The sequence below is a fragment of the Cryptomeria japonica genome, chromosome 9 (assembly GCF_030272615.1).
Source record: "Cryptomeria japonica chromosome 9, Sugi_1.0, whole genome shotgun sequence".
In the NCBI taxonomy this organism is placed as follows: Eukaryota; Viridiplantae; Streptophyta; class Pinopsida; order Cupressales; family Cupressaceae; genus Cryptomeria; species Cryptomeria japonica.
Genome location: NC_081413.1, coordinates 467,434,565 through 467,458,422, shown reverse-complemented (window position 1 = coordinate 467,458,422; position 23,858 = coordinate 467,434,565). Strand labels below are relative to the sequence as shown.

Genomic DNA, 23,858 nt, shown 5'->3' with positions numbered 1-23,858 from the left:
GCATATTGTCACTGAATAATGAAAGCAATTTAGTGGTCCATGTATTATGAAAATTGAAAAAACTTATGTTCTCTCATGTGAACTCTCAATTCCACACATGTTATGTATAAAAGATCTATAATGTATATGATGAATGCTTTATCAATATTATCATATGAATATTTGAAATTTTCCTCTATCTTAAAATTTCCCTAATTTTGTATATACATCCCTTGCCCCCAAAACACATCCCTCATCCCCTGACATCCCCATCCTGGGAACTTGGTTAAAAACCTTTCACATTGAGCTCAAGTTTCAAGTCTCCAATCCTTCCAGCATTACACTACCATCAGCATAGCAGACTTAATTTAAAGGTATAACCAAGTGCCCCAACAGGTAAACTCGCCATTAAAATACATAAAGATTACCAACTGTTTTTAATAGTACTGTAATTACTTTGCAAGAAAGTCAGAAGAAATTTATTATTCATGTTTGCATATAAACCTTCAAAATAATACTAAGATTAAGTACTCCAGATTTCTGACAACAAAAGTAGCCTATTAGCTAATGCAACTGCAGCCAACCATCAGCAATCAAAGGAGGATAAAAAAATAGCATCAACAAATATTTGGCTATCCCATTAACTTGACTCCATAATCAAACAGTAAAAAGGAAAAACATAGAAAGATTTCTTCCCCAGAGTTCTAGTTTTTGAAGACAGCAAACAGAATTCTGAAGCCACTCCCAAATCTCTCCGATACCTTGATGACATGCTGAATCACCAATTGGAGCTATTCTAGGCTTTCTCTCGTCCATGTATGGCTGCAGGATCAAGTTTTCAGCTACTTTGGCATTTATACTACCACTATCACACCAGAGCCATTCCCAGACAAAGAATATCATGGATGCAGCAGAACTTAGATAAAGCAAGAATAATAGTCTCTTTCAGAAAGTCAAGGCCTGCCTCCTTGATGGAGGGAAACTTCATCAAGATTCCAGTAATCTTAAATTGCTTTTTATAACTATGTTGGTTCTGCATTATTCAAACTATTCACAACTCATTCATTGAGCAATTAGCATTTTTTCTGAAGTTCGTTCCCTATGCTTTAATCATCACTGAAGAAGAACCATTGTTTCTCTTGGTAAGATGGGGATCACGAGTTCTATCACAAGAAAAATTAAATATAGAAGGATCCACAGGAGTTAACTCCATACATAACTCCTGTCTAATGCCAATGGTTTCTACTGCATTATTTTATTAGATTCCAAATCTTAATCAAACCAAGACTTCACCTTTCCATCATGATATTGGCATACTCCTAATCCCTCAGGTGTTGTGTTATCTTTATAAACTCTGTCGGTATATTACAAGTTGCAGGAGAGAGTGGCCACTTACCAGGGCAATTAAATATACTAGCTGACCCGTTATTTAGTATGCAATCAGTATATGCTGATCTAGTATGGTAGTCTTTTCTGATTATGCCATTGAGTTCTAGTGCATAATTGGGCTAATTCAGAAAGGAACACTACCCGTTAGAGTTAGCCATCAGTACAAAGAACATTATATTCCTTGCAAACGATAGAGCAACCTCCAACAGAACAAAGTATCCGCAGAATCTTCTGTCAACTACCCAAGGGTTTGATGGTAGCTTTTTGAGATTACATTCTCCAAACCTAGCACAACTAGTGCGATTACCTTCACCCTTCAGCTAAGCTTTATTAGACTAACATGTTCAGTGTGAAATACCACCTATCCTCCTTAAATTACAATTAAAAGTCAGTTTGTATAAATTTTACCCTCTCAAGATTACCCTGTTAAACTATTTATCAACTTCTACATCCATGGCAGAACTCTCTCCCTTTGAGGCTGCCTTCTTTCGCTTCCTTTCCACTTGTTTCTCCTTTCCCTTCAGTAATTCCTGGGAGAAGGCTTTTAGTGATGCTAATACATCTTCATTCCTACGAGCTGTAAAAAATTTAAAGCAGTTTAGCACAGACGGTAGAGAAGAGTGCGTTTCATAGGTGCTTGATAATTGTTTAAAAAAATTAAAAAATTGGCTTCATTCCCAAATATAAAGCTTCTAAGAGAATCTTTATTATCTATTGTCTATATTCTCTTTAATGCGTCAGAGGAAAACTACAAAAAATCTTACCAAGTTATAGCTTTTTCCTAGTTATAGCACAAAAACAAAGTAGTCTTATGAACTTACCAGAAAGAATGACATCGTCTATGTTAACTGATTTGCGACCTGCATGTTGTGCAAACATCTCAAGGTCCCTTGCCAGCTGTTCTGTCTTACCAGGAGAAGAGAAGATTGAGTTAATTATGACAAAACCAAGTATCTAAGCGACAACAAGCATGAAAAATGGAGGCATCAAAAGCACATAAATATAGAGTATACATAGAGAAGAGAAAAACATTTTTTTTGCATCCTAATATTCATTGGAAGAGCTATTGGACAGGTCACAATTAAAAATGAGAAATTGACAACTGTCATAATCATGAAGCATAACTTTAGGACATTACTTGTACTGGTAAAGGTTTATCCATCATGTAGGGCCACTGAAATAATCAACAATTAAATATTTTTTTATGGCAAATGTGATCCATGCATTCTTGATGACTTGCATCCTTACATTTGTTGGAAGAGTTTTTGAATGAAAAATGAAAATTTTCCATTATGAAATTCCTTGGAGGAGTTATGGGACAGTTTGTAAGAAAATGCAAGAATCAGGTAGCTGTCATACTGGTAATTAGAACAGAGTGATGGGATCACCCACCAAGGCATTCGCCCTTGGTTGTGAACACCACTTTTGCAAAGTGATGGTCAGAGACAAATATTGACAGGTCAGCATCTGACAAGATAAACGTAACTGGCCTTGTTTCTGCTAAGAAAGGGTGTCTATTTTATAAATCTTGCAGCCATTTATGTGACAATATATTCATTATTCAAAATGACTATGAAAGGTAAAATTCAAAAGGTCTATTTACATGAACATTCAATGGCATTTTAATTTTAGTCCATTTGGGAAAAATGAGGGTCTTTTTCAGGAAAATAATTCCATATAGAAGATGATTACTATAGGAAATCAAGATGATTATAAAGTAAAAGCTATGTTCCACAGTGTTTCAGGGATGGCAATCCAGAAGGGCTTTTGGGGGGGACGGCAGTATGTGTGTGTGTGAATCAGAGACTCCAATTTTAAAAGGACTGCCTCTATTCCCTCCCCTCCCCCCTTGCCTCAGCAAAGTTAAACCACCTAGAGGAGGACAACAAGGGCACAGATTTCAAACAGCTGACCTCCCACTGACAAATCACTCAATGTAAACCAGTCCTATCGATCAAAACCCCACACATGAGATATTATCTATATATATAAGGAAGCTCAAATTTTACATGTGTAGCTATACAAGAGATCAAAATACAAGTTCAGACATTCATACGGTGTGAAAACATGGTAGGTTCCCTTATAATGCTCTCCTCTCATCAACTCATGGTTACCACCCTAAAGCCTTTAATTGCTGCTCTTTCTCCCATTTTCTTGTCTATCTACCTTTTGTTATCCCAATTCGCAATTTCCTCTTTCTTCATATTGTCAATTTTGATTCTATCAAATGTCACTTATCTACTCATGAATAACACCTCCTCTTCTAAATACATACGTTTAGGTACTAAATAAAGGAAAGAGAAAGGCATGCAAAAACCAAAATTTAAAGAATTTGAGAATTGTGGAAAGGAACTTGCAAAAAGGATAGCCAGCCCTCAAACAAATGGAGTGGAAATAATTTGAAGATGATGGCATGAAACAATGTTTTTACCAAGGCCACAATTATCAACAAGACGAGCATGTTTATGGTAATCAGGATTAACAAATATTTGGGACCAAAACATGAGGGCTAGCATAAGGTTAACATTGAGATAGGGGAAGGCCTAAGGGGATTTTATCAAAATGGAACAAGGAGACCTGGTGGCCTTGAATACAAGAAGTCGACAGCCTTCTACTTGGAGATTGGCAAAGTCCCTTTGAACACCTATAGCCTCTAATTATATCCTTGCAACTTCTCGAAGAACACAAAACATTATTCATCAACCGCATTAGGTGGCTTGGGGATTTCACTACTAAAAGGAAATAATAACCATTGATACAAACCTTGTTTGGCCATCAATGTAGTCTTCCACACATCTTCACACATGATGGATGATATCTAGATCAGAATCCAAATTGTTGAAGTACTTCACTTGTAACTAATCAAATACATCACGATTGAGTGTGAAGGTATCTATTCTTAACAATGCTATTATTATGAACCCACTAATAACTATATATTCTCCATATGTCATCTTTCTTGTGTACCAACACTACCGACTATCCTCTAGTGGATGTGTTGGGCCTCAACACTCTTTGGTCCAAGAGATTCATCAAATTCCAAATTTGACTATCTATTGGATATAATTTTTGGCAGCAATGCTTTGATTGAGTCTCATGTTGCCCTTCTTGCTTTGGAGCCAATCCTTTTAGCTATTGTAAAACTTTTTTCAACTAAGCTAACAATTCCTTTGATTACTTCTTTCGTTTATTATTTTAAAATCATAGCTCTCATTGGAAAGTTTCTTGCTTCTAGTTCCAATTCTTCATTTTTAGCTTGATCGAGAATCATTTCCCATCCTTATCAACCTATATTGGTTTTCTCATTGAAGAAATATTGCATTCATTTCCCATGAGTAGGGCTGCCAAAAACAGCGTCATACATTGAGAAACAGAATATTGCATATAGCAAACCAAATTCTGCACTAACCTAATTCACCGTCTTTGACAACCAACCCAACAACCCCCATGAAGGTAAAAATCTCCTCTAACAAAATCAAGACCTTTTATTTCTTTTTGAACAATTTATTAGAAAGATACATAGATACACGTTTATTATAGACAATCTGCATTGCTATTTCATATTACAAAAAAAGCTACAACGGCTACCTTTTTTTTTGTTTTCTTACCCATATGAAATTTTCCGTATTGTGATAAGTTTCAAACCAAAAACTTGTCATTTCCTATGAGTAATACTTGATTAATTGTCATGGTCATCAATGATGTTTTACATCTATAATTAGTATCTTTGCAGGGCCAAGCAAAGGAGCTTTCCAACACATCCAATGAGGCAAATATCGGAGCTCCGATCAAGGAGAAAAGGGCAAAAAGTTTTAAAGGCATTAAATATTGTAGCCCAATGGAGAGGCATGTGCCACTCCAAAGAGGTGCATAAAATTTAAATTTGGAAAGTTGCAAACCTACATTACCGGGTCTTGTAGGGAGACCCTGGGGTCCGGGTTTGGATCCGGTTCCCTGTGGATTCGAACAGGGTCCAACCCACAACCTATGGGTTCGGCCTTGTGAACCCAGGAAGAACCTGAGAAGAATTTTGATGCTTTTCAAGGGACCTGTGAAGAATTTGACCGAAATGTTAATATTTTTTACTTTTTATAAGTGTTTTTTTAACGAAAAAGACAAATCCGACCTCCCCCACCCTAATTTGACCTCTTAAAACACCAAAAAGGTAAGACCTATTTCATTTTTGCACAATAGATTGAAAAAACAAAACTTCTTTGCTCGTAAATCTAATTGCTTCAACCCTGTCCTAAAAGCATCTCTAGAAAGCAATAAAAAAGGCTACTCATGCAAACATTAAGTGCCCTGATAAAAGTAGACTCCCCACAAGCCATAGATAGTATATTGTAGTACGTGGACAGTCAAAATTAGTTAAATCCATTAAACAATTTAACAATGAACCATTGATAAATACTTTGGAAAACAAGATACTTTAGACACTAGTCTTGGTGGCATCCTCACCATCAATTACAGAAGCTTACAACTTACCAAAACAAACTTAATTGCTAGTACCACTGCCAATGCCACTCCCAGTGGCATTTTTTGTGGTTCTTCTAATTTACCACAGCATATGGAGGATGATGATGATATTTTTTATGACCCATATGATATTTTATCGTTGATGGCTGATTGTTGACACTTGACATTATTATTTTTGAACTAAAACGCTAATATGGTGATGTATTTACTATTTTGCTATGTTTTGATTAAGTAAAAGCAGGTATTTGAAAGGTACCCGAACCTTGTACAAGCCAGGAGAACAGAACTGCTAGAAAAAAGTGCCTGATCACTTCAAAAAGACAAAATAATCCCACCGAAAGGGATCAACTAACATAACATATCATTAAAAACCCAGAACAGACAGCGAAAGGAAAGCACAGAGACAGCAAAAAGACTGAACCTAGGACACCAACAGAGACCTAAATACTATTCATAATTTCCTCAGCATGGACAACCATTTGTTTCATGTTGTTCGCTGAGGTCTTCAATTCCTCCAGCTCACGACCTTTGATGCCGCCCTTGATCTTTGTGTTAGCTCTGGTCCTCCTTTCATGACCCTTCTTGTCCAACTGCTCTTTATCACCATCCTTCTCAGCATTGTTCTCAAACCTGTTGATAAGGATGTTCATGTTGTCCACCGACGATTTGAGGATTTGGAAATTTTGGTTTGCAATCTTCTTGACGTTGAGTTCCAACCTGTCAATTCTGCTGCCAAAGTCATTCATTTTATTTGCCATTTCCTTTCTATCTCCCATCTCATTGACCTTTTTTTCCATGGCTATGATTTTTCCAACCATACATTCAATAGCTTCCGCATTATGCAGAACGGCAACCAATTCTTTAACATGTTCAACCAGGGGCTTATCACCAACCATAACTCTTGCGATAGCCTACGTATCTGTTTTCAAACTATTGATATCCTTCACCATGGTAGCGACAGTCTCACAGAAGGCTTTAATAGTATCATTGTCACCATTGCCACTTTTATCCCCTTTATCCTCCTTTTGCAGACTTGTGGTATTCACGACCTCAATATTGCCCATCACCAGGTTACCCTCCCCTTCTTTATCCTGACCCTCAACCTTCTTGTTTTCTTCAGTCTCCTCCTCAAAATCAACCAAAATGTGGTTGATGTCTGAAATGTTACCCTTTTTAGTATTCTTCCTCTGAGTCTGCCTTCCAGTAGCTTTCCCTTTCTTTTTTTTAACAATTTTTTTCTCAAAGGATGCGGTTTTAGAATCCGACATTTCTGATTCCACAATAATCCTTCTCTTCTTGGCCCTATTCTTCCCTTTTTTGCTAGTTTCTTCCGATTCTCCCTCGGTCTCCGATTCAAAGTTAAATCCGCTAGCTTCACTCTCCGTTGTCTCATCTCTTGCATTTTTGCCTTTAATAGGCTTTTCAATTCACTTCCCCTTAAGCATATTATAAACCAGGGCCATAAGCCCCTAGTGGAGGGCATGGTCGCCTTTAGGATCCTTCTCAACCTCCTTTATAGTATGATCCATTGAGCATGCTAGGTAATAGGGTAGGCTCACCTTTTCCCCATGACGAAAGTGGTTGAGCAAAACAAAGTGATGCCCGTAGGCTCTGGTAAACCTACCATCTAAGGTAATGTATGCAATAGAAGCGAGTAAAACAAACCTCCATGGCCTGCAAATTCTCTTCGGAGCATGGTAGGAGTTGTCGATTTTAATCATCTTTCTCCTCTCTTCGTCCGTGATAGGAAACTTATCTGTTGCTTTATCTGATATGCCTCGGTCCCTGTAAAATTTCATTCCCTCAGTAGTCATCCCCGTGGCCTCGGCAATGACCTCTTCATCAACATTCATCATCTGGGATCCGATAAGGATTTTGCCATTTTTCCAGTTCTTGATGAAATAGCTATGATTGTGGGGTCTTTCCCACTTAGTCGCTCCATGAAAACATTCAGACCCCCCTGCTAAAGGATATCCCAAACTTCTTTGTTCTTTCTCCAATCACAGCAGAAAGTAGGTTCAAATCTTTTCTTGTTACCTCCCATTTTTCCAGCACCTTCCTTGCAATTCCTTCTCTCAGCTTGATAACCTCTCCTCTGGTTTCTGTGGGTACTCTGTAAGAATGCCCAGAATCCGTGCCAGATAATAATGATAAGACACCTATATAAATGCTCATTATCTTCGATAAAACCCTGCATCGAAAAAGGCGGAAGGGGCATTAGAAATAATGATTGAAAGTACAGCGTTGCCTTGTCTGGCTCCAATCCTAATTAAGCAGGGATTTCATATCACTTGCAATCTCCATTTCACCATAATTAGTAATGATGTCTCCCGATTGGCAAGCCAAGTTGGCTGCCCAATCAGCACAGGAGTTGGCCTCCCTATACACGTGTAAAAAACACACATTTCAAATTCTTCACTGATTTTCCTAGTTGCTTTAATAGCATTACTAATTGACCAAGAAGGCGGGAATTTCATATTTAAACAATTGATTATGTTTAAAGAGTCTCCTTACATCAAACTTTAGTGCATTTAGCTTCCTTGGCAAGGATCATCCCATGGTAAGCCGCCATGGCTTCGGCAACATGATTAGTCTGATTTCCTATGGGAATACATTTTATGATTTTGCATATTCCCCATTCATCCCTTAGGACCACTCCACATCCTACAACACCCGGGTTACCCTTTGAGGCCCCATCAAAATTGATTTTCATCCATCCCTTGGGCGGACTGATCCATATCACACCCTCTCTAGGGTTGATCTGAAAGCACTCTTGAACCTTTAATCTCCACTTTTTGTAGATAAATTGATCATCCTTATCTTGAGGATTATCAATACCGCCTATGATATTCATATTTTCCACTATACTTCTTATTTTTTCAAACACAATTTTAACCTTAGTAGTCTTTTCTCTGAAAACTCTATCATTTCTCTCTTTCCATATGCCCCAACACATGTGAGGTAAAGCAATTTTCCATAATAAGGTTGTGGATTTATTTCTTGAAGGATGATGCCAAGAATTGAAAATCTCTTGAATCGACTTGGGGAAACCCCAACTGACTTTGAAGTGATCCAAACAACTTCCCCAGACATCAGCAGAGAAAGGGCAATGAAAGAGCATATGATTTATAGTCTCCTCATTCTGCTTACAAAGAATACAAAAACTAGGCATACTAATACCTCTTTTTCTGATATTCTCAGTAGTAAGAATTTTATCTTGAAGGGCTGTCCAGAAGAAAATATTTATCTTAGGGGTGAGGCCTTTCACCCATGCTTTAGCCCAGCATGGGCTTTCCATGTTGTAGAACTGTTGATGATACAGAGAAGCCACAGTAAAAGTACCACTAGCTATGAATTTCCAAATTAAATGGTCTTCTTCTTCAACCCTCACCATAGAGTTCATGACTTTATTCAGACTACCCAAAGACTGGTCCACCTGAGATAAGTCCTTCCACTATCCATCTTTCCAGTAATCCTCCACCTTGGTTCCAAATCTTTCCTTGCATTGGTTCTGAAATCTGTTCCACTCAGGGTTTTCATTCAAAGGGATCTCCAGAAGCCAAGGGTCATCCCAAAACTAGATAAGATTCCCTTTCCCCAATTTCCATTTTGCACCTTTGACAATTAAGTCTCTTGTTCTAGAGACATTTTTCCAAATATTGGATCCAATTGGGATAATCTCCGCTTTGAGGAAGCTTTGAAGTGTCGGACATTGACTTTTATATTTGTTATCCCATATCGTTTTCCACTCTCCTTGATTTCTATATCCTCTCCAAATCTGCTTGGCCATAAGGAACACATTTATGTCTCTTATTCTTCTAAGACCCAGACCTCCTTTATTTACAAGCTTGCAGACCTTCTCCCATGCAATCAAGTTCATTCTCTTCTTCTCCTCAACCCCTGTCCATAAAAAAGATCTCTAAATCTTTTCAATGGCCTCCGCATACTTAGCAGGAATCCTAAACATACTGATGGCGTAGAGAGGAATACTTTGAGGAGTGGATTTCAAAAGTTGAACCTTACCTGCTTGACTAAGAAGAGCACCCTTCTAGCCAGACAGCTTCTTGTGGAATTTATCCACCAAGGCTCCCCAAAAAGTATCCGGAGGATCATGGCATAAGGGGAGCCCCAAGTAAGAAGCAGGCAGACTACCAATTTTACAACCCAGAATATTACTAATTTTGATCCTCCTTCTCTCCGAGGTATTGATAAAATAAACAAAGCTTTTAGACCAGTTTATAAGTTGACCAATAGCATCTCCATAGTTATCCAAAGCCTTTTTTACTCTTCTAGAATCCTTCACTGTAGCTTTCCCCATTATTAAAGAGTCATCAACAAACTACTAATGGGAACATATTTGATCTGCCGAAGAAGGATTCAAACCACAAAACTCCCTTTTCTCAACCAGCTTTCCAATACATCTCCCCAGACATTCCACCATAATGATAAAGATAACTGGGGATAGAGGGTCCCCCTACCTGAGACCTCTAGAAGCTTTAAAGAAAGGAGAAGGAGATCCATTCATTAAAACAGAGAAAGAAGCCAAAGAGACAAGTTGCCTGATAAGGCTAACACTTCTGGAGCTGAAGCCAAAAGCAGAGAGAACATCCATCATAAAATCCCAATCCACTCTATCATAGGCTTTAGAGAGGTCAAGCTTCAGAAAAAAACCTTCTTTTTTAGAGAAAGACAAAGTGGATATTTTCATAGACAGAGATGATTGAATCCAAAATTTGTCTACCCGGGACAAAACCGCTTTGCTGAGGCAAAATGATGGAGGGGAGCAACTTAAGAATTCTAGAGGTAAGAACCTTGGAGATTATCTTATAAAGAGAGTTGCATAGACTAATAGGTCTAAAGAGATCCATTGAGTCAGCCCCCATCTTTTTGGGGATAAGAGCAATAAAAGTACCATTAACTTCTTTCAAAAAATTTCTAGCACCAAAAAACTCTTTTACAGCTCTGGTAACATCATCTCCAATAATATGCCAGTACATTTGAAAGAAGAACATAGGAAAGCCGTCCGGACCTGGGGCCTTGTTGCCCTCAAAGGAGTTGACAGCTATCAGAATTTCATCATGGGAAGGGATGGCAGTCAGGTGAGCATTCTGATCATCCCCTAAAATGGTAGGTATTCTGTTCAGGAGGTCCCTTTGGGCCTGTATATCCAAATTCTGATCCTTAGCAAGTAAATTGGAGAAAAAGTCCATAGCAGCCCTGCTCATGGAATCATCTTCTACAACACATCTGCCATTCACTTTAATTTGAACAATTTTGTTAATGGCCTTATGTCTTAATGTGGACATATGGAAGTATTTAGTATTCCTATCCCCTTCCTTCAACCAGACATTTCTTGATCTTTGTTTCCAGTAGGTTTCCTCTTTAGCTATAATATCATGATATCTCATAAGAATAGCATCTTTAGTATCTCTAGACGTATTAGTGTAACCATTATTTTGTATCTCATCCTGGATTTCCTTGAGCTCTAAGAGGGTTGTAGCTTTTGAGGTAAAGATATTCCCAAAGCATTCCTTATTCCACTTCTTAACATTATCTTTAACAATCTTCAGCTTTTTGACCACTTTGTACATGACATTTCCTTCAATACTGACCTGCCACCAGTCCTTAATCTTACTTTCCAGATCCAGGTGTCTAGTCCACATCTTTTCAAATCTACAAGGGAAATGTCTCCTTCAATACGCTTTTGCTATGTTATTTGAACTAAAACTTTAATATACATCATGATAGTTGAGTTTTGACTATTAATATGGTGGTGTATCTTGCTATGTTATTTGACTATTAGCATAGTGGTGTATTTTGAACTTAACTACTAATGCATATATGTATATATATTTTATTTTCATATCCTTTTGTACTAACAATCCCAAAACCCAAATTTTTTTTGAATGAACCTCGAACTTGAACGCGAGCTCGAACCCAAACCAGCAACTTAGTTCAAATACTCTAAAATAGCTTTTATCAAGCTCGAAATAGTAAAAACCAATGAAACTGAGAGACGCGTTTCCGACCCCCTGAGATGCATCTCGAAGCCAAAGACGTGTCTCCAATACTAGTACCGTTTCCGGAGACTCGAGGGTGCATAGGACACCAACGGTGGAAGAATCCTGACGTGTCTAACATCTCCGATCAAAAAAGCTCGATGTCTCCTAAAGAATCCTGGTGTCTCCTGCATGAAATCAAGTAAACAAGTGTCTGAAAATGTGCTAAAACGACATTTCATGCTGCGTAAAACTTTCACGAGCCATAGAAGCCCACTCTCAGCTGCCAGTAAAGAAAGGAGACCCATTCACAAGCAAATCAAACAAAAATATCCCAGTTTATTATTTTTTTTGAGATTTCAAAATTTCATTTAAATATCTGCGAGTTCAATATGTAATGAGCTAATGATAATCTAATATGAGATATGTAGTGTGAGTTTTGAACTCTTTGACTCTATATGACACAATGACATTTGTGATTTGACATTTTGATTTGTCTATTTCAACTTTAAAGTTAATGTGAAAACTTAAACTTTACCATTGTTTTTGTTTTCAAAGTTCTAAGTTATGATATTTTTTGGAAATTATTAAATTATATTAAGAAAAAAATTGTTGTCTCCAAGTACCCCCATCTCCTATTTTTGAAAATTAGTCGTACCGGTACCAATACCAATCTTCAAAGTCTCCAAGTCTCCCCGTCTCTTAGTGACCTTGGTAAAAACAAAAGTTATGCAAACCTAAAAACAAGATTTAATAATTTATAAACCCTATGAATATTTTTTATATATGAACATTGAATTTTAAATTTGAAAACAAAAGAAAAACAACATTTAACAATAAAATGCAAAAATCACTCACAATGATGAACCATTGAATGCTTAATGCAAAAAATAAGAATGAATGAATTTGTGAAATCTTACCGTGAAGGCTCGATGAATGCTTCAAATGGTTCATTGATGAAGGCAATTGAAGTCCTTCTCTTACTCTTCCTTTTGCTCTTACTTAGTGCAATGACAAAGTGTTGATGCCAATTTGGATTGACGGTGGGCATGAATATTTATAGTTTTTTAGGGTTTCGAGTGTGAGTGAGGCAACTTTAGGGTTAGGGTTAGTGAATTAGACTTTTTGAAAAAAAAGTTTTTTTCTTTTTTAAATTGACACTGTTATTTCGTAGACCGCATCTCTTTGATCATCCATTCAGCAATTTTGTCTTTTGTATGTAAACTAATTGGATTTTACGAGAAACTTTGTTAACTAAAAAGTCTGCAATTGATACTAAGAAAAGATGCAAACAACTTATAAAAACTTAATTACTGACACAAAATTCTAACAATTATTACTAAATTGAATTATTTGTGGGTGTCATTACATTTCTCCCCCCTTGAATTGAATTGCTCCTAAGTTGTTGTTGTCCTTTGTATTTTAGTAATTATTTAGTATTTTCTTACATGTTAATGGAAGATGTCAACTTTGGTCTCCGTACCACTTAATAGACTAGATGTTGTAGGATGTTTTAGAGTTTGTTAACAAAGTGGTTGAGAAGACCAAGAACATGACAAGATTCCTTTAGTGCCTCAACCCTTAGCCATGAAAAGATATTTGCAAAACAATATAGAGCTGATATATGTTTAATTACTCATTTTCTTACAAACATTCTTTCTCTTCAATCCAATATGTTGAAAAAAGTGCTTGATTTTTAGGTATTAGAGGTGTTGTCCGCTTCATCATTTTACAAGAAATTGAAGGGTAACTGCGACATTGGTTACAAAGATCTTATTCAAAACTCATATGGGAGGTTTTCATTTGTGTTGACTTGTTTTAAAGATTCTTAGCTTGGTTGATGAAAAGAAGGCCTCAATTGGCAACTTCTACATATACTAAAAGCAGTTTTTTTATTCTCAAGACTGCATATGGCACAAGAGAAGAGCACAGTATTTCTTGTAGACCAAGATAGGCACACACGCTCTACTCAACCAATGCCAAATTTTGGGAGTGGCTTATTTATAGCCTTACAATGACTACAGGATTTGGTAACACCAAATCTTACCTATACTTACAAGTTACCTACTTTATTACAGCAAAGGAGAAAATTTGTGCTTAATGGCCGACAATATCAATCCTTGCTTTATTGTACATTAAGCTTTATTTAAGGTGGTTGACATGAGGGTCTGTTGAATTTTGGACTTTCAAATTTAACCTATACTCAGAAAACTGAAGTTAATTACTAAATCAATATATTTGATGTTTAGTTTAATTACTTTCAGACTTAGACATAAACATAAATTGAACAAAATGAACACAACACACAAATACCCTGGGAAAACCTCCTAGGAGGAAAAACCCACCCAACAGATCTTCAGAACTGACTATGAATTATGTCCAATTGTAACAATACATTACTTAGCTGGTAGCTTTGATGTGGCACACCAATTTGTCTAAGCCTTTCACATAGCAATACACCTCTTGAATCTGTTTTGCATATAACAGCAAGATGACCTTCAGATGAGCAAATCTGGAAATTGTCTTTGGCTTCACATATGTCTTGCAATTCGCATCTTCTATTGAAGTTCACCCTTGTATTAACAATCGCCTCAATGCACACTTCCTTCACTTCGCATTTAGAATTCTTTCTTTCTGATTTTCGCACTTACAGAATGATTATCGCACGTGATATCATTGTGTTAATGAGGTCAAGTAGTTGTTTATTTATATGAGGCAAGAAGACCTATTTGAGATTGGCTTGGTGCTGATCCCTTTTATTTGTTTTATTACTTTATAGGGTCGGCCCTATTAGAGGGAACATGTTTCCCTTTTGAGTGGCGTGTGTCTTTTAGTTATAGGGTCGGCCCTATTAGAGGGAACACGTTTCCCTTTAGTGTGGCGTGTGAGAAGGGAGAGAAGGGCCCAGCCCTTGGCGGATTCCAATGTTGCCTTAAGGCAATTGGAATCTGCATTCCAGATAGTTACAATCAACACTCCCTCTTAACTAGGGAGAAAGATAATCTTACAACCAGGTTACAAAATTAGGGTCTAGCCCTAAGTAATACATACAATGTTTAAATTGTAATCTGAACTTAGCTGTCAACTTCAAATACTCCTTAGAGAGGATCACAACAAGTAGCCACAAATAGTAGCCCATAGTATCCATCTTGTACTGCCTGTGGAGGGTGAATCCAAAACTTTAACATGCACACTTGCAAGTCATGAATACATACACAATTATTCATGCACATCATGGATTCTTTCCATGCCATCCATCACACATATCCATCATTGATTGCCTTTGCCTCAGTCTTCTCCCAAAGAAGAATGTACCATCATAATCTTCCATCTTGCACCCAAGCATAGAGTGGAGTTACATAACCATTGTCCTCCATCTTGCACACAAGCATAGAATGAAAACATAGTCCTCCATCTTGCACACAAGCATAGAATGGAATCTAATAAACATAATCCTCCATCTTGCACACAAGCAAAGAATGGAATAAACATAATCAAAATATTGTAGTCTTCCATCTTGCACACAAACATAGAATGGAACTACATAACATAATCTTCCAGCTCGCACACAAGCATAGACTGGATCCACCTTACATTGCCCGTAGAGGGTGGAGAGGATCTTTTCTACCATCTTACATTGCCCGCGGAGGATGGTAACAATTACTCTTCTCCCTGAAAAGATTACACTACCACCTTACATTGCCCGCAGAGGGTGGTTGATACAACACAATGTATCACTAAGGTTGAGACTCCCTCTCAACCAAGGCGGTGTTCTCCACAGCTCCAAGTCTATCTTTTGAAGTACTCAAGCTTCAAGGGACTTGGTGAGAACATTTGCAACACAGGATTGTCCTGCCATAAAACATTGAATTGTCAGGTATCTCTATACAACCCTGATAATAAATCAAAACAACATAACAAAAATTTTGAGAAACCACATTGCTTCTCTTGATGCAACACTTGCAACAATGTATTTAGCTTCAGCAATACTCAATGCAATTGAGCACTGTTCCTGTAGGTCCAAGAGATTGCAGCGGGTGAATGCTTGAAGTGTTTTCCTTGTTCGTAACACTTCTTGACCAATATGAACCTAAATAGTCTTCTAATGATGGCAGCTTCAGCCCATAATCAATTGTGTCTTGCAAATATCAAAATATGTTTGGCTGCAACAATATGCTTAGCTTTGATTAGCTGAAGCACTCACCAATCAACCTGCCTCTATTCAAATGAATCTACAAGATCATAGTTGGCTGCAGACATACCCAACTTCTTCAAGTTAGTTTCCATACAAGTTTACAATCCATAATTCTAACATAACAATAGAAAACTTGACTTAGAATAATTTCATTAGAGCCTTGCCACACTTCTAACCTAGAAGTAATGCATTTTAGATTTAGATATTCCATCTCAATTCTGAGCTAATTCTTTCTTATATTAAATCATGAGACTATCTTTATCAGTCAGAGTTAGATCATCCACATAAGGAATCAGAATTAGCATTTCAAATACTTTAACGAACAGGTTAGAATCTTTACAAAACCCTAGTCTTATCAAGTACTCTTTCATACCAAGAGTTTTATTGAAGATCATAGGGCTCCCTCTTAATCCTCAATATCAGACTGATAGCCAAGCATCATAGCATCATAAGTATTCATAAACAAGGATGAGAAATGCCAACTTCACCTTTTATGAATTGGACCCATGGTGCAATTATGATCATGACATATCTTCAAACTTCTTCTAATTGAGTGTGAAGATCCTTATGCCTTATTTCAAAACTCCCTCTAAAGCCACATCAATCCAAGCTTATGGATTTTTGATGTCAGTATGGCCTTGGCCCTCGACATACATCACCTACTATATGAGGTTGTTAAAAATGACCTTGGGTGAGGATCACAACATTCATGATAAGTTAGATGCATCCCTTTAACAATATAACCAATGAAACATAGAATGCTAAGACAATACTTATGTGACACAAATTAAAAGAGCCAACCTGTAACATACAACCTGAAACTTGTACATCACCATACAGGTTATAACAAAAATCTAATTTTTTTTTTCATGAAGGATGTACAAAGAAACTCATAAGGGTTAAGTCATGTTCATTTTCTGCCTCACCAGGGTTTCCACAGATTTGAGAGTACATGCATTCAACCATTAGTATGACCTAATAGAGTCTACAATTAGCTCACAAAAGTACGATAGTTATCAACTAGAACAATTCTAAGTCAGCAATTGAGGATATAGTGTATATCATTAATTTCCATAATACTTCACACTTCATGATAACAAGTACTCAACTGAAAAAATGAGTTTTATGTATCTAATATAGAATCATTCAATTGATAGTCAAAACTCAATCATATCATAGATGAGGAAGTACGAATACCTTTTAATAATGAAGTACCACATGATGGTGACATAGAATGTTTATAAGGAGAGTGAAGTATACTTACCAATGAAGATACTAAACAAGCAATGATAGTGAGAGCCTGATAGAGAACTATACTTCCATGAATCAATAGCAATTAAAAAGCTGCAGTATATAATCAAAATAATTCTAATAAAGGATATAAAGGTATTTCAGATCAAACCTCTAGTCATCCAACAGCAAATACATCAAAGGAATTAATCTTCGGATCAAGCATAAAACAGCAGTCTAATATTATTTTCAGATTTGCCCTTTTCAGCACTCCATACTCCAACAACTGCTGGTGGTATATATATATGTGTGTGTGTGTGTGTGTGTGTGTGTGTAATGTCCCCTAATGGGACCTTCTTATATTAAGATCTGTGCATAGTGATTACAATATGGGAACACTATTGTCAACTAAGCTTGGTCTGGACACTGCACAACAGATTAGTCAACATTTTCATTATGCCTTGATAGATTATATACATATCATAGTTATATGAAAGATTAGAAAAACCATTTCTCTCCCTACACCAGTTCCCATTATGGAGCTCAAGGAGAATCACCCAAGGTGCCTCGATACTATCCCTCTCCAACAAGCCCAAGAGCACCAAGGACCCATCAACTTGGCCTCTTGGCCCACACTTGGGGTTGGCGTACCTGTTGGAGCCTAGTACTCTTGCTTCCTTGTATTCTCCCTCCTTAATTGGATGGTGAGATTGAAAGGTATTACAGACTCCATCACATAATTTACTTAATCGTCATATGAACGGTTAGAAAAGCATTATTAAACTGTCATACATATGACAGTCTATATTAATATTACTATTAAATTCTGCATAAGAACATTATCAGGGTTCATATATTAAGCATACATATTCAACTCATCCCCATGCATACCACAAAGAACAAAGATGTTACTACCTGTAACTCAATAACGGTTGTGATCTAATCCGATCCATGGTGATGTCACTGGATGCTTTTGATTCCTTTCCTTTATCTCTCAATGTGAGGGAGAGGTCACACCTCTTCATCATGTATGCCCTTTCCACAATTAGCATCCTTTGAGAGAGTGCAACTCTTCATTATTTCTGCCCTTTGAAAGGGACACAACCTTTCATGATCAGATCTGCAATTCTTATTTAGATCAGATCTTAAACACTACATAAATATGCAGCCCAAACGAAATAATAAGCCCTTAAAAACAACCTTAATCAACCAAGAACCCTCTTATAATATTCGGTTTAACAAGGACTAAATAAAGATTCTTTAAAAGTAGTAAATATAAGGATCTCTCAATAAGACGACTTTGATGACAATGAAAACATTAAATGTTAAATGAACGAATCTTTTATTTTAAATTATTGAGGGAATACACCTAAATGTGTCAGATTCACTATCAACCTGACGAAGACTTCCACACAAATTGCAAATACTACCATGCAGGCTTCTCCATTGGTTGAAGGTGAATCATATCCTAATTGTTGCAATTGCGCCCTCATTTGCATTAGGTTCGCTGATCAATGAAACTTGTTTCCAGCCTACGGAAGATGTTCACAATTTGAAGACCTAATTCATTGATCAACACGCCATAACCTAATTCTTTCTTTTGGTTTCAGTGTTGCTTCAGATCTGATTTCTATTTGGCCCTGTCACGAAAGAAGGAACAAGAGACTGAAATTACATGATTGAATCTGATCACTGGTTAGTACGAACCTGGCTCTGATACTATGTTGAATTTTAGACTTTTAGATTTAACCTATTCTCAGAAAACTGAAGTTAATTACTAAATCAATATATTTGTTGTTTAGTTTAATTACTTTCAGACTTAGACATAAACATAAATTGAACAAAATGAACACAACACACAAATATCCTGGGAAAACCTCCTAAGAGGAAAAACCCAGCCAACAGATCTTCAAATCTGACTATGAATTATATCCAATTGTAACAGTACATTACTTAGCTGGTAGCTTTGATGTGGCACACCAATTTGTCTAAGCCTTTCACACAGCAATACACCTCTTGAATCTGTTTTGCATATAACAGCAAGATGACCTTCAAATGAGCAGATCTGGAAATTGTCTTTGGCTTCACATATGTCTTGCAATTCGCATCTTCTATTGAAGTTCACCCTTGTATTAACAATCGCCTCAACGCACACTTCCTTCACTTTGCATTTAGAATTCTTTCTTTTGATTTTTGCACTTGCAGAATGATTATCGCATGTGATATCATTGTGTTAATGAGGTCAAGTAGTTGTTTATTTATATGAGGCAAGAGGACCTATTTGAGGTCGGCTTGGTGCTGATCCCTTTTATTTGTTTTATTACTTTATAGGGTCGGCCCTATTAGAGGGAACACGTTTCCCTTTTGAGTGGCGTGTGTCTTTTAGTTATAGGGTCGGCCCTATTATAGGGAACACATTTCCCTTTAGTGTGGCGTGTGAGAAGGGAGAAGGGCCCAGCCCTTGGCGGATTCCAATGTTGCCTTAAGGCAATTGGAATCCGCATTCTACCTAGTTACAATCAACAGGGTCCACCAAAATTTCACACGCAATTTACACTTTTGTACAATGATTACATCCACCTTCTTGGTGTGCTGTCATCTTGAGTTCCATTCAAGGATATGCCATCTAACAGTATTTGGAAGCAAATGGATGCCAGGTATGTTGTAGCTATCATCAAATCGGAGGACATAGTAGCAGTTATAGGAATGTTTTAGTGTCTTGACAGCAAGCTGGCCAGTGTTAGGATGATACCAGTCTCCAAGTAGCTTTGTAACATCATGCTTGATAATCCATTCAAGTTGGCTGTTTGCAAAATTGATGGCAAGATTAAGAATATAATGAAGAGTATCTTGTTCTCTCCAAGCTTTGCATGGAAACATCTTGTGCAATAGAATCTTACAGGAAGGACTAAATATCTCAATTAATTCATGTAAACTATGAAAACCTTCTGGAAACCTCCTAGTAATATCCTTGTATCCGAAGATGATTTGGGCTTCTTTGTACTGACGAACCAGGTATTAATTTTAGGATCAGACAGTAGCAAGATAATCAGAAATAACAGAACCAAATGTGCACAATAAACACCAAGTATATCCTAGGAAAACCTCCCTCTTGGAGGTGAAAAAACCCAGCAACAATTCTCAGATCTTATTATTCAATAATCAGTAGGTATCTTTACAATTTAGCTTCAGCACATGAAGCATTTAACACCAGCACAGTAGTATTAGGTCTACAAGATAGGGAGAACACACAAATGATGAACTTATCTGCAATACACAAGATGTTTGCTGCCACAAGAGAGTTCGATGTCTATTGAATGGAGTTCACTGTCACTGCAAGGTGAATTGCAGATCTGATCAACTATTCGCTGTCCAAAAGAACAGTTCGCTGCACCTAGGGTGAAGTTTGCTGCCCTCAATTGATGGTTCGCTGTCTACAAGAAGGTGTTCGCTGTCTTCAAGAAGGATTTGCTGCCTCCTTAGATGAATTCGCTGGATACTGCTGCTAAAGGAAGATATTTGCTGATTAGAGAATGTAATCGCTGTGTGTATGATGTGTTTGAACAATGATATTGACTTTGCATATATATGTGCCACTAGCATCCCAATTCACTTAAGTCGGCCTTGTCAACTTTGGCACCAAGAGGGATAGGTCATAGTTAAATACAAATGAGAGATGATCACAAGTTACATATACCGCCCACTTAGGGCTTGGCTAATACAGAAGTCATTTATGCCTTCTAAGGCCGGTAGGGCCACATACACGCTAGGTGTGCTAGGTCGGCCCTAGAAGGGCTCCGACCTAGCTACATACATCAACACCGGGTGTTTCAAAAAACTAACTGTCCTCTACTCAAATCAGGAGATAAAATATGAGTTTTTTTTAGGTGCTTGGTATGATTTGAAGGTGACCCAACCGTCATATTGAAATATAAGTGTAGGGTTATTAAAGAAATAATCTTCTAATATTTTTCTCTGGCATTCTTCAAGAAGTTCCTTGATTCTTTGTATGAGAGAAGACGGCGGGTCTTTAGGAAGAAATTTACTAGCTATATCAAATCTTCCAATAACATAAACATAATGCTGTGCTTGAGGAAGATGATAGAATTTTATCTCTTTACGGTTTCCTAATATAGTACCACTAGAATGAAAAACAAAACACTTTAACTGCTTCAAAAAATCTCATCCTAAGATAAGGTGAGCTTTATGCATTCATCTTGCCAAAAATAACATAGAGAACTAAACTCTCCTAGGTTTACAAGTATGTTACAGGGTTTTTGTTTCATAGATCTTATGATACCAAGACCTTTCACAAGGATTTTCTGCTAACTCCAATATAATAGGGGAAGGACGTGACTCTTAGCAAAACTAATAGTAGAGCCAATATCTATAAGAGTTATGAAACTCCTATTGGAACCTTCTAATTTAACAGATATAACAGGCTATAGTAAAAGACAAAACTTCATAAAACCTTTTTTATATCGGGAAGATCACACAAGAAAGGTTGGTAAAAATATAATAGACTACACAAATAATAACAGAAGATGGGGTTGGGAGCAGGTTGATTATACATAGTAGTGTGTTCAGAGTTCTCTTCTTCAGAAATTTTTTCTTCCTTTTCTTAGCTAGATAAATTATTTCTTTGAAGGAAGTCTTCTAAGGCATTAGCAAGATTTCCAGCTTTGCACTGTTATCACATTTTGTAGAATAGGTTTCTTGCTCAGATTCTGAAGTTAGTTCTTCATCATATATTGCCTTGCTGTAATATGATGTGTACCCACAGTTTGCATATGAAATGCATTCATTGCAACTGCATGAGAAGCTTCTTTTAGAAAAATCATTATCATCAGAATAACCATAAAAATCTATATATTTTGCCCTTCCTTTGACCCAAATACTTTGGGATCTTATCAAAACCAAGTTTATGTGGGTCTAGACTCTAAACAAATATAGAGCCAATGGAAAATAGGGAAAAGTAATGAATTCGTTTGAAAATTTACAATTTTTTTCTCCATTTAAGAAAAAGATCATCGCACAACCAAAATGATACATTTTGAAGAATAAACTTCTTCCATCAACAACCAATGGGAGCTCAAAATCCTTGAAGAAGAGGGTACCAACTTTACTTACTTTAAACCAGTATTTTTCAACATCTGTTGCTTTCTCATTAGTTTATTTGATATAATTCAGTCACATATCATTTATTTTTCAATGTTCACCAAGGATACAATATATCCATGAAGTTTTCAACTACTAAATGCTAACCTGGACTTCATTGAACACCTTATGAAATGCATGGCCCTAAATAAATATACCTTTGTCGCATTTCCTTTTAGAAGTCCTAATGAGAATTCTATAACACAAAAGAGTCTTAGATCTAGACCAAGGAAAGATATACTTAGCTTTACATTTTTAAGGGTTAGGATGCAAATCTCTCGTTATCAAAAGATAGGATGATAAAATAAAGAATAGTAACTTCAAGCAAAGTAGTACTTTGTTTAAGGAACACTCGTAAGACCGTGACCGAGCGTCAAATTCCGCTCACCAGTAAGGTGGCTCACATGTCTAATGGAGCATTTGGCAAGGTTGTCGAATAAGAGTTGTGAGATACATTCAAGGGAAACCCATGTCTACAATTCTTTAAAATTCGAGCAAAATTCATCCAGCGCCACATCATAGGTAGATCGTAATGCCACCAAATATTTACCAGAAAAAGGAAAAAACTCTACATCCCTTGCAGCAATTAAAAAGCAGACAAATCTAGCTAACATATGACAAGGTTGTGGCATAACATTAATGGAATACATTACAAAAGCAAACCATAACCTGACCCCAGCTTCAACCCTTAAAAAAACACACTGCAATGCAAATTTTCTTAAATTCCCAGTAATCTATTGAAGTTTAGAGAGATTTTAATTTCTGTCAAATCATTTTCGATAGCACAAAACATACCAGTAAATTTAACTGTTAGGTCGACCAAAGCAGACATCACTGGCGGAGACACTTCCATCCCGTGCTTTTGGGCTGTCAGGTTATAATTGAAAAAAGGAAATTCAAAACTCTAGTAACTGAGATTAAACCACATAATATAGACATAATCAAAATAACAGGGTGCTCTCTTTGTACCCATTTGTTAGATTCGTATACCTATTTGTTCTCTAGCTAATATAAGATGCATCTATGATGTCAATCGAATTATGATATAATCGTCAAAACAAGGTGTCTCCCTAATAGAGAACCAGGTTCAAAGCGAGCATGAAACTCTCCTGTGTATAAAATATTGAAATTGAGGATTTTGCAAAATAAAATTGAAAAAAGAAGAAGAAAAATCCAAGGTCTCATCTTTCTCCCTCTGTGGAATTAAAACAGAAAACAGTGTAGTGTTGAAGAAAAGAATTGGGTACCTTCAGCTTCAGCTGCGTTGATGACTTGGAGGCGAAAGCGGTCTCTGAGAAGGCCTGGTGCGAGAGCGTCATTCAGAGTCAGACGACCTCGCTCGTCTTCGAGTGCATCTAAATCGTCATCCCATTCCCCCATTGTTCCGAATTTTCCAGTGTTTAGTCTTTCGTTTAATTTGTAAAGGAATGAAG

General features: G+C 36.9%; 1 protein-coding gene across 1 annotated transcript; it reads right to left on the bottom strand.

Annotated features, from left to right (window-relative positions):
• Positions 1-447: 447 nt before the first annotated feature.
• On the bottom strand, positions 448-23,858 carry LOC131075924 (protein MHF1 homolog). Its single transcript, XM_058012883.2, has 4 exons — positions 23,673-23,858; positions 23,221-23,292; positions 2,190-2,270; positions 448-1,945 (listed from the first exon to the last, which is right to left on the bottom strand). The coding sequence occupies exons 1-4, from the start codon at positions 23,803-23,805 to the stop codon at positions 1,800-1,802; spliced, it is 432 nt and encodes a 143-aa protein (XP_057868866.1). The 5' UTR covers positions 23,806-23,858; the 3' UTR covers positions 448-1,799.

Coding starts and splice junctions, on each gene's coding strand:
- LOC131075924 (XM_058012883.2), bottom strand. CDS start 23,805: ATGGGGGAATGGGATGACGATTTAGATGCACTCGAAGACGAGCGAGGT. Junction 2,271..23,220: donor CCTAACAGTTAAATTTACTG/GTATGTTTTGTG, acceptor CTGGTAAGACAG/AACAGCTGGCAAGGGACCTT. Junction 1,946..2,189: donor AGACGATGTCATTCTTTCTG/GTAAGTTCATAA, acceptor AATTTTTTACAG/CTCGTAGGAATGAAGATGTA.